This window comes from Homarus americanus, unplaced genomic scaffold (genome assembly GCF_018991925.1).
Source record: "Homarus americanus isolate GMGI-L3 unplaced genomic scaffold, GMGI_Hamer_2.0 scaffold56009, whole genome shotgun sequence".
Classification (NCBI taxonomy): domain Eukaryota; kingdom Metazoa; phylum Arthropoda; class Malacostraca; order Decapoda; family Nephropidae; genus Homarus; species Homarus americanus.
Window position 1 is genome coordinate 4,652,262 of NW_024739542.1, and position 13,176 is coordinate 4,665,437.

General features: G+C 41.0%; 1 protein-coding gene across 10 annotated transcripts in view; it reads left to right on the top strand.

Annotated features, from left to right (window-relative positions):
• LOC121874898 (glutamic acid-rich protein-like) overlaps positions 1-13,176 on the top strand; it is a 116,809-nt gene that overhangs the window by 40,434 nt on the left and 63,199 nt on the right. For 9 of the 10 annotated variants that reach the window (XM_042379234.1, XM_042379236.1, XM_042379237.1 and 6 more), the window contains 2 exons: positions 2,810-2,931; positions 4,427-4,450. In XM_042379234.1, coding sequence (XP_042235168.1) covers positions 2,810-2,931; positions 4,427-4,450 — 146 coding nt within the window. The remainder of the gene's footprint in view (positions 1-2,809; positions 2,932-4,426; positions 4,451-13,176) is intronic. The other variant, XM_042379230.1, reaches the window with a different exon arrangement.

The window sequence follows — 13,176 nt, forward strand, 5'->3', positions numbered from 1 at the left end:
AAACACTTCACTCCTGAAGATCGTTACGAGGGACGGACCGTCTAGATAACTGAACGACCTTCTTATAAGACCCAATATTTATTTGCCTGATTTACCTTCTTCTCACTATGGCCCGAGAACTTCAGCTCATTGTCAACATACACACCTAGGTCCTTCTCACACACAGTCTCAACTAGTGCAGTTTCTTCATCCCGTTGGGACATATGATACGCCTCCTTACCGTTGGTACGCCCCAGGTGCATCCTCTTATACTTCGTGACATTGAATCTCAGCAGCCATTTCTTCGACCATTCCTGGAGCCCACAGAGGTCCTTCTGCAGCTCTTCACAGTCCGCTTGGTTCTTAATTTCCCGAAATAACTTGGCGTCATCGGCAAACATTTGTATGGAGGAGTGTACAACGTCAGGCATGTCATTTATGAAACAAACAAACAACAGCGGGCCCAATACACTGCCCTGTGGTACCCCACTTGTTACAGGTACAGATGACGATTTCGTGCCATTAATCACCACACACTGCTTGCGGTCATGTAGAAAGTCTTCCATCCACGCTAGGACATTTCCCCGAATTCCGTACCCTTCCAGTTTGATTTTCAGCCTTTCGTGGGGTACACTGTCGAAAGCCTTGGCAAAATCTAGGTAAATATTGTCGATATTACCACCCCGTTCCAGAATATGGGTCCAAATATCCAATACCTTGAGCAATTGTGTTAAGCAGGAGCGCCCCGGCATAAAACCGTGTTGGCAATCTTTTACAAGGTTGTTTCGTATTAGATGTTCCATTGCGGCATCTCTGATAATACTCTCAAGTACTTTACATATTATGCTGGTCAGGCTCACCGGTCTATAGTTGTTCGTGGAGTGACAATCGCCCTTCTTGAAGATAGGACTCACATAAGCCACTTTCCATTCACTGGGGACCATTTGTTCATCCAGGCATTTACAAAACAGGATCTTCAGGGGCTCTGCAAGCTCGTTGCACAACTCTCTTAGCACTCTAGGATGCACCATGTCAGGTCCGGGACTCTTATGGACCTTTAGCCTGGACAGTTTATTTCTAATACCCTCTTCTGTGAACACAATGTGGGTCAGTGCTGTGTCGAACCATCTGTCCTCAAACGCAGGAAGGTTAGTTGCATCCTCTCTTGTGAACACTGAGGAAAAGAAGCTGTTCAATGCCTCAGCTTTATCCTGGTCAGAATCTGCGTAACTACCATCCACCAGCCTCAGGTCTGATACTCCTACTCGCGTTTTCAATTTCGACTTTGCATAACGGTAAAACGCCTTTGGGTTTGACTTGACCTCGCTTGCAACCAGCCTCTGAAACTCCTTTTCAGCCCTCCTACACTCTATCTTTGCTTGGTGTCTGGCTCTTGCATACATCCTCCTGTCTTGCTCATCGTTTGACCCAACCCACGTCTTGAATTTCTGGGTTTTCTTCTTAATTTTGTCGACCGCCGCATGGTTCATGTGTAGGGATCCCCTCGTATCCCTAGAAGCACTGGGTTTGGTCTTGGGTATGTATTTATCGATCAAATGGGTCACTTTACTAGTTATGATATTCAGCGTAGTGTCTGCGTTCTTGTACCTTAATAAGTCAGGACAGTTGATACCCCTCATCTCTCACCTCGTGCTAGTGTTTAACCCTTTGAGTACGATAACTTAACTTCCTGAGTATGATAACCTAACCCCTTGAGTACGATGCTTTAACCCCTTGCTTAAGATGTATTAACACCCTTGAGTACTACAGTATGTCTTATCCCCCTGAGTACGACGTCTTAACTTCTTGAGTACTATGCCTTAACCCCTTGAGTGCAATGTCTTAACTTGTTGAGTACTGTACTATATTTTAACCCCTGGAGTACTATGCCTTAACCCCTTGAGTACTATGTCTTAACCAATTCCTTGCGATGTCTTAACCCTCCGCTTAATATGTATTAACACCCTTGAGTACTACAGTATGTCTTATCCCCCTGAGTACGACGTCTTAACTTCTTGAGTACTATGCCTTAACCCCTTGAGTGCAATGTCTTAACTTGTTGAGTACTGTACTATATTGTAACCCATGGAGTACTATGCCTTAACCCCTTGAGTACTATGTCTTAACCCCTTGAGTACTATGTCTTAACACCTTGAGTACTATGTCTTAACACTTGAGTACTATGTCTTAACTTGAATACTATGTCTTAACCCCTTGAGTATGGTGCATTAACACCTTGAGTACTATGTCTTAACAACTTGAGTACTATGTCTTAACCCCTTGAGTATGGTGCATTAACCCCTTGAGTACTATATCTTAACACCTTGAGTACTAGGTCTTTCACGGTTAGATTTTCTGCCAATTTATTTATATACCTGTTCTATCACCCAACACCACCTGTCACCATACCTACTACCCATCACCTCCACACCTGTTACTCATATTATCACCACACCCACTCTCTAACACCCTCAACACCCACTATATCACCCTCCAACACCCCCTATCACACCCTCCAACACCTCCTATCACACTCTCCAACACCCCCTTTCACACACTCCAACACCTCCTATCACACACCCCAACGCCCCTATCACCCTCCAACACCCCCTATCACTCTCCAACACCTCTATCACACCCTCCAACACCCTCTATCACACTCCTCTATCACACCTCCAACACTCTCTATCACACTCTCCAACACCCCCTTTCACACACTCCAACACCTCCTATCACACTCTCCAACACCCCCTTTCACACACTCCAACACCCCTTATCACACACTCCAAACACCCACTCTCTAACACACTCTCTGACCCGCGTGTTTCAGAGGGAGTCAACACACACGCCCGGCCAGAGAGGCCAGCCCACCTGTACCCTGAGATGATGCACCCAGCCCTAAGGGAAAAGGGGAGAGCTCTACCTACGAGGACTGTCGATAAGCAGCCTAGGGTAGGTGTCTATTTTCTTTTATTATCTCTCTATCTCTCTATCTATCTCTCTATGTATTATGTCTCGTTGTTCTTGTCTTATATATTGCTGAGTTATTTACCTGCGTCAGTTAGCTTCATGCATGCTCGTTTCTCCTGATTGACTCGCTGACGTAGTTTTTTTATTTTTTTTTGACTGGGTTAACTGAAGTGGTGATTGTGTAACTGATTTGATTTGACTGACTGGCTGGCGGAAAAATTGACTTCGATTGTTTGACTTAATTATTTGACTGATTGACTGAGTGACTGTCAGACCTAAGATTGGCTTAATTTAAGGATTTGTCTGATTGATTGTCTGGCCAATTGGTTGACTGACTCAAATGACTTAAACTGAGACTGACTGACTGACTGACTTACTTACTGAGAGTCTTACTAATTTAATTGAATAACTGTCTTCACTTACTGACATCACTGACTGACACCACTAGCTGACATCACTAACTAACTTCACTGACATCAATAACTGACTCCACATACATTAATAACAGACACTACGAAATTATATCAATAATTGACATCACTAACACCACTAAATGACATCACTAACAGACATCAATAGCTGACATCAGTAACACCACTGACTGGGCCACATATAATGGAGAATAACAATGGATTTGGTAGACGCTAACGCAGCCGATGACCAAGTATATGTTTTTGTTTGTTTGTTAAATCTCTGTCTTGTTTGTCATTGTTGTCTTCTCTGTCATGGCAATTTTGTTTGTCATTGTTGTCTTCTTCTGTCATATATCAAATTTTGCCTGCGTTAAAGTAACCCACTTAAACATCTTCCCTCGTTGATTCACTGATTGACGTGATTGATTGATTGACACAAGAGACAGATTTGATTGGCTGCTCGATTGATTTATTGATTGACTGACTAACGGACTGGTTGACTGACAGACTGACTGACTGACTCACTCACTTGACTTATTTGCATTGACTAAGTGACTAAAGGAGTGAGAGAAATTGTCTCCCAAATTATTCAGGCTGTCTCCTCTCTTGCGACGCTACCTATAATATTAATAATAATAATAATAATAATAATAATAATAATAATAATAATAATAATAATAGTAAAAATAACAATTAATAATAGTGGTAATAATAATAATAATAATAATAATAATAGTAAAAATAACAATTAATAATAGTGGTAATAATAATAATAATAATAATAATAATAATAATAATAATAATAATAATAATAATAACGTAACCCTTTGAGGATACACTTTCCATAAACCCTCATTCGTCACTAACGCAGCTTATGGCTAATTGTTGTATGTTATCTGTTACTTGGACATGTGTTACAGAGGACTCCCAGAGAAGCAGGCTTGGGTATGTACTGTTATGTGCCAAATTCGTGTTTTCTTGGTCATTATTCCATTTTCTGTTGTTTGTTATTTCGTTTTCTATGTTGTTATTAAATGTTTATCTATAATTTCAACATGCATCAGAGGACAATAGAAAAACACGTCAGGGTACGTATTATTATATGTTGTTGTTTATACCAGTTTTAGCATGACTACCCCCTCCCCTCACCACACCACCTCACACTCACTCCCAGTACATCTATATCCCATTCTCATCCTTCCATCTCTCTCTTGGTCTTATTAATTATTGTTGTAGTTATAAGTAGTTTAGACTTTACCAATTCCAGACTGTAATTGGGGATTAACACACCACTTACCACGATATTGTACGGCGGCCATTCGCTTGGTCTTCGTCCTCCAGTTCTCGTTAATTGGTTCTGTTTCTTTCACCCCCGCCAAAAAAACAACAAAGAGAGGAATATTAATTGTTCCTATGATACTCTACTTGGTCACTGGGTTACAGGTTAAGGTCACTGTCGTATAGCCAATGTAAGGTAACTCTCTCCATAAAGTATCTTTACGGAGGGGGTCTGATGAATTTCAAAATGAACACTGCGGCTCCTGTTGTCTCTGTAGGGTTGTCAAAATCCTTCGTCCGTTGTGTCATATTTTTTCACACAAATTCGTAAGGATACTTTTTTGAGTGAATATAGGTGAGCAGTTTTTGGTGTACCCTGTATAAGATACATTTGTAAAAGGTAGAAAATATGTACAGTGTCCGTATATATTTAGTCTTGGTGACACCTAAATTAACAACCTAATTATAAACTTTAGGATCCACATGTAGGCATTTATAAAGGTTGTATCTTAGTTTCCGGGTCTGTTTATAGTTGGAGTTCCACTAGGGGAGGAACCGCTTCAGTTTTTATCCATCTTGAGAACATAATGTGTACACAAGACTAACTTTTGGTGTTTACGGGAAGAATAAGGGAGAGGGGAGGCTCGTGTGTAGGTTTAAAAAGATCTTTTTTTGGGGGGGGGGGGCCAAGTGATACCGTCTGTTATGTCTTGTGTTGAAAGTCAGAATTGGTTTACGTCAGAGTTTTCTTTAATTTGTTCGATTTTAATTTACGATTTTTCCCGGAAAGAGAAGGTGAGCCAATAAACGTGGTATATTTAATCTTTCTCTTGCCTTCCTTCTCTCATATATCTTTATCTTCAGTCTCTCTCTCTCTCTCTCTTTTTTCTTTCTCCTTGTCTCTCGCGTTCACTGCTGTAGTGTTGAAGGCTAATGAGTCGTGGGTTTGTTAGGAGGGTACAGTGAATTCTTTTGGGCATTAACATACAACAGTAGACATATGAACAAGAATAACAACATACACCAACAATAACAACACACACTAACAATAACAACATACACTAACAATAACAACAACATACATTAACAATAACAACAAAAGCAGCACGTGAGGTGATAATAACTGGTGGTCGGGTAAAATAGTTGAGAAGATAACTGGTGTAGTGGCCGGACGAGGTGCCAAGTGGCCAGATATTTAGGTCGCTGAAGTGGACTGAGGAATTGAATGGTATTGTCGTCTCATGTGAAATAAGAATTGTGCCAACCTCACCCCTGAGTGCGTGTGTGTGTGTGTGTGTGACGTAACGCTACCACAACAGGTGTACGGGTTATGCTCGCTGCCTTCTGGTAATGTGTTTACATAATTCACACGGCAAGTCGAGCCGAGAAGCCATGAGTCAGCTGATTGCATAAACGATATATTAATGAAAGAATTTATTCATGGTATAATGTAGAAACAAGAATTCCTGTATAGAGGGATTTACCAATACGTGAACTACAAACAATTGAACCTGAAAATAAATTAATATAAACGATTATATCTATAAATGAATGAACATATGAACGATTGAATCTAGAAATAAACCAATAAACAAATGAATCTACAAACGAAATAATGATGACCATCTGATATCTATATAACTAAAACTAACATAAATACAATAAAATACACACATAAGAATGTTTAAAGGAAAGGATCCATAAACCATTGAATCAAGAAACAAAGGAGTAAAGTTATTTATTGCATCTATAAACAAATGATTATACGAACTAACAGAGGACTATAAAGAGTATTAGATATGGAAACAAGTGAATATATTTACCCGTGTATAAGCAGATAAACATGTCTTGTACACACACACACACACACACACGGCACAAAAGCATTACCTCACAACTCATAATACTCTTGTTGTGGTAATAAAACAGTATTGTGTATTGATGTATCGTGTATAAACCACTGTATTGGTTTATGGTGACGCACGAACAAAAACAATAAATCTCTGTTGTTGTTGTAGGTATAGTTGTTGTTGTCAGCGTTTAATGTGTACATGTGCCACCTTTCATAAGCCCCCCCCCTCCCTCCCCCTCCCCGCCTCTGCTTATTACACTTGGGGATTAAACAGCCTAACGCTACCTGGGGGGAGGGGGTTAGGTTAGGTTAGGTAAGGTAAGGTAAGGAATGTGTCAACTATTTATTGCACAACACTCATTAATGAAGTGATGTGCTGACACCTAAATGTGATCAACTTAAGGCGGCTAAGGACAGTTGATGGATGTTGAATGTAAGGTTATTGTTGTGTGTGTGTGTGTGTGTATGTGTGTATGGTGTGTGTGTGTGTGTGTGTATGTGTGTGTGTGTGTGTGTGTGTGTGTGTGTGTGTGTGTGTGTGTGTGTGTGTGTGTGTTTTGATTGGCATTTACCCATATGTATGTATTTGCATGAGTGTTCGCGTATAATGTAACAGGAATTCCAGCCGGCTTTCCTCTTTTACCGTTCTCCTAGCTTGGCCAGACGGATGGACAAGCACAGCGGCCCATCAGGCTAGCTATGATGGTTAGCTGGTTGGGATTCACCTTATAATTGTTTGGTGCTTCCGTGAGTGACTTGTGGTGGTGATGGTGGTTGTTGTTAGTTGTTGTTGGTGGTGGTTGTTGTTAGTTGTTGTTGGTGGTGGTTACTGCTGATGGTGGTGGTGGTGGTGATAGTTGTAATGGTGTTGTGATTGATGGTTGTGGTTAGTGATGATGATGATGATTATAGTGGTAGTGATGGTAAGGTTAAGGGGTGTGTGGGTAGTGGTGGGGTTGACAGGGATGGTGGTAGTGGTGGGTTCGTCAAGTCTGTGTGTTGATATATACTTCATACCACCACCCACTACCACCACCACCATCACCCACCAACCACCACCACCACCAACCACCACCACCATCACCACCATCACCATCACCCACCAACCACCACCACCATCACCCACCAACCACTACCACTCACCACCACCACCACCAACCACTCACCATCACCCACCAACCACACACTCACCACCATCACCCACCAACCACTACCACCATCACAACCACCACCACCATCACCACCAGCCACCATCACCTCCATCACCACCAACCACCACCACCACAACCACCACCACCACCACCACTTCTGGCATTTTGGCATCATACCTCATGCATTGTCGCTTATTGTGTGTGTGTGTGTGTGTGTGTGTGTGTGTGTGTGTGTGTGTGTGTGTGTGTGTGTGTGTCTCCGTGGTCGTAATATAATATTAAACTGCAACAAAGTAGGTGTTAACAATACTTCAGGTGATTATAGGTAAAGGTATGGTCTTTGGATTGGCATGGGCTTAGGAACAGGGACGGGCATGATAGGAAGGGGTAAGGTGGGAGCACAGTGGGTGGTGGAGTGGGTGTTAGAAGCCCACGACAGATGGTGGAGAGAGAGCCAACTGGCACTGGCACCTCCCAACACGTCTCGTCTTCCTCTAAGCTTCATCAGTAAGGCATGCAACCACCCCCCCACCTCTCTCTCTCTCTCTCTCTCTCTCTCTCTCTGTATTATATATCCTTCAGTATTCTCTAGCTGGCCAGTCTATAGCCTAATAACGGAAGTCAAATCCTAAGTTGACGCACGCTAGCTTTTAAGTCTCTAAGTCTAATTATGACAGTCTAGCTAAACACTCCAGTCCACCGTCTATCACCTACCGTCTATCTGAATCAGTCTAGCATCTACTACCATAAATCTTCAGTCTCGCTACACCAATCTACCCAGAAAATATCCAACGGGAGTAAATACTCTGTCACTGTACTGTACACATCATCTACTTGTATATCTTACCATTAGGAACTTTAGCTTGAGTATTTGATATAATATTTAGCAATATATCTGGGCCAAGTATTACAGGTCACAAATCTCCCGCCCCTTCCCCAAGAAAGTGTGCAATAGTCCTCCTCCAGTGAGTGTTAACAGTTGTCCTCCTCCAGTGAGTGTTAACAGTGGTCCTCCTCCAGTGAGTGTTAACAGTGGTCCTCCTCCAGTGTGTGTTAACAGTGGTCCTCCTCCAGTGTGTGTTAACAGTGGTCCTCCTCCAGTGAGTGTTAACAGTGGTCCTCCTCCAGTGAGTGTTAACAGTGGTCCTCCTCCAGTGAGTGTTAACAGTGGTCCTCCTCCAGTGTGTGTTAACAGTGGTCCTCCTCCAGTGAGTGTTAACAGTGGTCCTCCTCCAGTGAGTGTTAACAGTGGTCCAGTGAGTGTTCAGTAGTCCTCCAGTGAGTGTTAAGTGGTCCTCCTCCAGTGTGTTAACAGTGGTCCTCCTCCAGTGAGTGTTAACAGTGGTCCTCCTCCAGTGTGTGTTAACAGTGGTCCTCCTCCAGTGAGTGTTAACAGTGGTCCTCCTCCAGTGAGTGTTAACAGTGGTCCTCCTCCAGTGAGTGTTAACAGTGGTCCTCCATTGTTGCTCTGAGACATCAACGTACACTGAGTCCGCGCCCGAACATTAGTAGTGAGACTTAAGGGAAACAATTTTCAATAAGACTCCTTAGATGTGTCCAGGTGTTGAGGCTCACCTGCCCCAATTAAGGTAGTTTAATGTACACTAATTTACCTAAGGAGTCAAGACAATAAGTGCAGGTAGAGGTTAAACGTCAGACGGATCCACGCTGGCATTAAAACACTGACTGTAAACGAGGTGGAGGAACAATGATAAATCTGACAATAAAGGCAACCAAAACATGCCTAACTTAGCCTGTGACTTAATGTTAGGTAACCTGACCAAGGCTACCTGCAGAGCTTTTGGTTAGGTTTGTTCTGGTGGTCTAGCTGCTTCATAAATAACTTTCAAACTAATATTTTTCCCTTGCTCCTCTCCCAATGAATTTACATTCTGATGCATTAAAACAAACGCTATGCTAAAACTCGCGTGGAAAAATATGCTAAATATGCTCAGGTCTTCCTTAACGTTTCTAAATTTACTGTATCACGATATTTCAGGGTCGTATTAAAGAGAAAGAGAAAGAGAGAGATAGGGGGAGGGGGGGACGTTGCAACACGAACCGACACAAAAATGGCGAGACAAAGAGAACGTTGCTGTTTTATTTTTTGTTTTTTTTAGGTGGATCTTTACTGGTGTGTTTATTTAATACATAAATTGCACATCTGGTAAGGAAGTAAGATTAAAAAAAACAGATGAGCTTAAAGTAAATAATATTTTATATTGCCAGAAACGTTTCCTTGTTGCAACCAAGAGACTACGACACTAAACCATTTAGTATATAATAAATCAACCAAATCTAACGATCTTATTATAGTTAACTAAAAGGTTACTTATGTTTGGTTGATTGTTCTTTTTTCAAGGCCCATTAAATCCATTTTATTTCATACAATTTACGCTCTGTTGTTTGTCATTTGAGAATAATTTTGTATATATTGTACAAGACTCAACATCGATACTGCCAATAATAATCGATTCATTTTTAATAATGGTTTTAGTTCCTCCTCTGTTAGTTCACCTAAAACTAAGAACTATTGAACGGTGTTTAATACCCCTGGCAGTTAAGATAGCTAAAACCAACAATTTATACTCAACGACACACACGAATCACCTAAAACAACAACAAATCAGTACTGTACTAGTTATAATATTCATGGAAGTGAAAATGGCTGAGCAAAACGCAATAACAACGAAAAAAAACAAAACGAATGAATAATGAATATGAAAATAAAGTGGATGAACAGTATAAATAGCCACGAGCGATGAAAATGCTGTGACCTCCAGTTATTTTTAGTGATATTCTTTTCTTTAATTACGATATATAGAATAAAAAAGCGGGTAAATTAAGTTAATTATACAGAATAACTATTAGGAGTTGAGAATGTTTTATTTATTTTGGAATATTCAATTAAACGGTGTGTGTGTGTGTGTGTGTGTGTGTGTGTGTGTGTGTGTGTGTGTGTGTGTGTGTGTGTGTGTGTGTGTGTGTGTGTGTGTGTGTGTGTGAGGGGTGGACATGAGGGGAAGGTGAGGTCTTTGGGTACACACGCACCTCCATCCCCCACCCGGAAGTACTACCTACTGTATCCCAAGATTAGTGTCTCTCTCTCTCTCTCTCTCTCTCTCTCTCTCTCTCTCTCTCTCTCTCTCTCTCTCTGGCTGGTAGAGGAGAGAAATAAGTGAAAGATGGAGTTGGGTGTGAGAGATTGAGAAAGATTGAGAGAAGATAGACCACGAGAAAGAGAGAATGAGGAAGAGAGAGGAGACAGGCCACATATACGTATCACACGTTCAACCAATTAGTGAAGTATAGTTTCCAAGCGTAAACAGGCCACAAATCACCAAAGAAATATATAACACCTCCACCACTTATTCGTCTCTAAAATATTCTTACTGACGTTACTCATTAAAGTGTTTTTGCATTGCCATGTGTAACCTTGTAAACTGTTATTAATATTATCCTTTCAAAACCACCTTTCCTTGTTCTTGTATTCACTTTATAGACCGAAAAGCCATTTAACAAAGAATATATCGATATGTATAAACTTGTGAACTCTTTTTAATTAAAGTTGCCCTTTCACTCCGTTTTCCATTAGTGTTGCACAGTAATCATTTTTGTGGTCGATTCATTTATTTTATCGGGAATTCATGTGTAAAAACAACATATCATAAAGTGTGTATAATGTGACTGAGGATAACAGAAGGTGAATCGTCCTTTTGGTGGTGCAGCCGTAACGCGTTTGCCTCTCGCTGTTGTGTTTCGGGTTCAATTACCTGTGTGGTTCCTAAGTAAGAAGGATGTTCCCTAATACGAACCTACCAAACATCCAAACATCGTAGGTTTTCTCTGGATATTCGAGTACCCTCCTCTACTGCTAACACTGGACAATGAAGTTCATAGAAAAATTATCAGATAAAAGATCGCTCGAACGGCTAATAAGCTGATAATGTTATGTTGTTGAAGTAGTGTAAATGAACAGACCAATAAACTTGTTGCCATGATTGTTTACAGCAGTGAACGTCTGTCAAGGAAGAAAACGTAAGTGCATATTAGCAGTCCAACCGCCCTGCTGAGCGAAACAAAACAAACATTTATTGCCAATTCCAATAAACGGAGGGTATCGAGGAAAATCTTTATATAATATCAGGTTAGTTTAGCATTTACACTTAAACAATTTAGAGGCATACATTGTACACAGGCAGTGCAGGTATACAAACATAAGTAAAAAGTAAGACGATCTCTGACCAAGAATATAGCCCAAGAAAGTCATTAGTATATTCTTATTTCCAAGGAATATCCAGTAGATCATGGTATAAGAGAAAGTACAGGGACGTAAAATACTAAATTACGACGAAGTCACCAGTGCAGCACCAATCGCAGAGGAAGCAATTTTATGTGAAGCGCCCACACAAGAAGAGCTGGCTATAATTTTTGGGAAAAACTTGGCCGAGCGTGTGTTATCAGCGAGAAAATATATATTCTTTTATGGTTTCCCCTGACTGGCGGTAGCTTCAGGTTAGGTGGACGTTGACTTAGGTTTCATACAGATTATGTGGTAGGATTGATCTCGTTACCTAGGGGACTTATTTCTCTTTACAGGCTACGTGAAAAAAAAATACACCCCAGCTTATTTCACTTGATGATTAACACCCTAACTTTACCGAGGGGGTTAGGTTAAGTTAGCGTAAGATTAGGTTAGCTTAGGATAGGTTAGGCTTCCGTAAGTTAGATTAGGGTAAGTTAAGTTAGTGTTAAGTTAGATGAGGTTAGTTTTATGGTGTTTGATCATCAGGTATTATAAAAAGGGTGCCTCATCTTCAGGTTATCCCACTGTACATAGCTGGATTATGTGTGGGTTATTTCGTGAGATTTATCTTGTTAGTAATAGGGGAAGTTATAGGTCAAAGTTCGTATATATATCATGCCTCTATATTTACAGTATGACAGGTTAGGTTACAATCCGGACTTTCCACTAATTCGCGTTGGCCATGGGCTGAAATAATTTTGTTTCCAGGGATTTTAGAGTAATAAACCAATAGGTGAGCGATGAAACCTGTACAGCTAAAAAAAAAAAAAGCAAATCAGATTAAAGAAATCATGATGGTGAACGTTTGTTATTCTCTAATTAATGCTGTCATATGCTAAATATACGTATTCTGATTACACTGTAGTTCAGGTTATTGGGGATGGATGCACAGTTAGTCGTGCAGCTATTTTTTTTTTCAGAAAAAACATCGAAATAACGGAAAAAACGCTGTTTGAAATAGGAATAATAGTTTTTGGGGGTAATGTTAATGTGCATTGTGTGTGTGTGTGTGTGTGTGTGTGTGCGTGTTCTCATGAAATCATGCTGAGGCTAGGATGTGGGGGAGGGACGGGAGAGGACGTGAGGGGAGGGGACGTGAGGGGAGGGGACATGAGGGGAGGGAACGTCAGGGGAAGGGAAGGTGGAAGTGTCAGCCGAGGATGGCACAAGGTCGAGCTCACAGATCAGAGGGGATGAATCCTTGCTAGTGGAACGTAAATGTTTGTG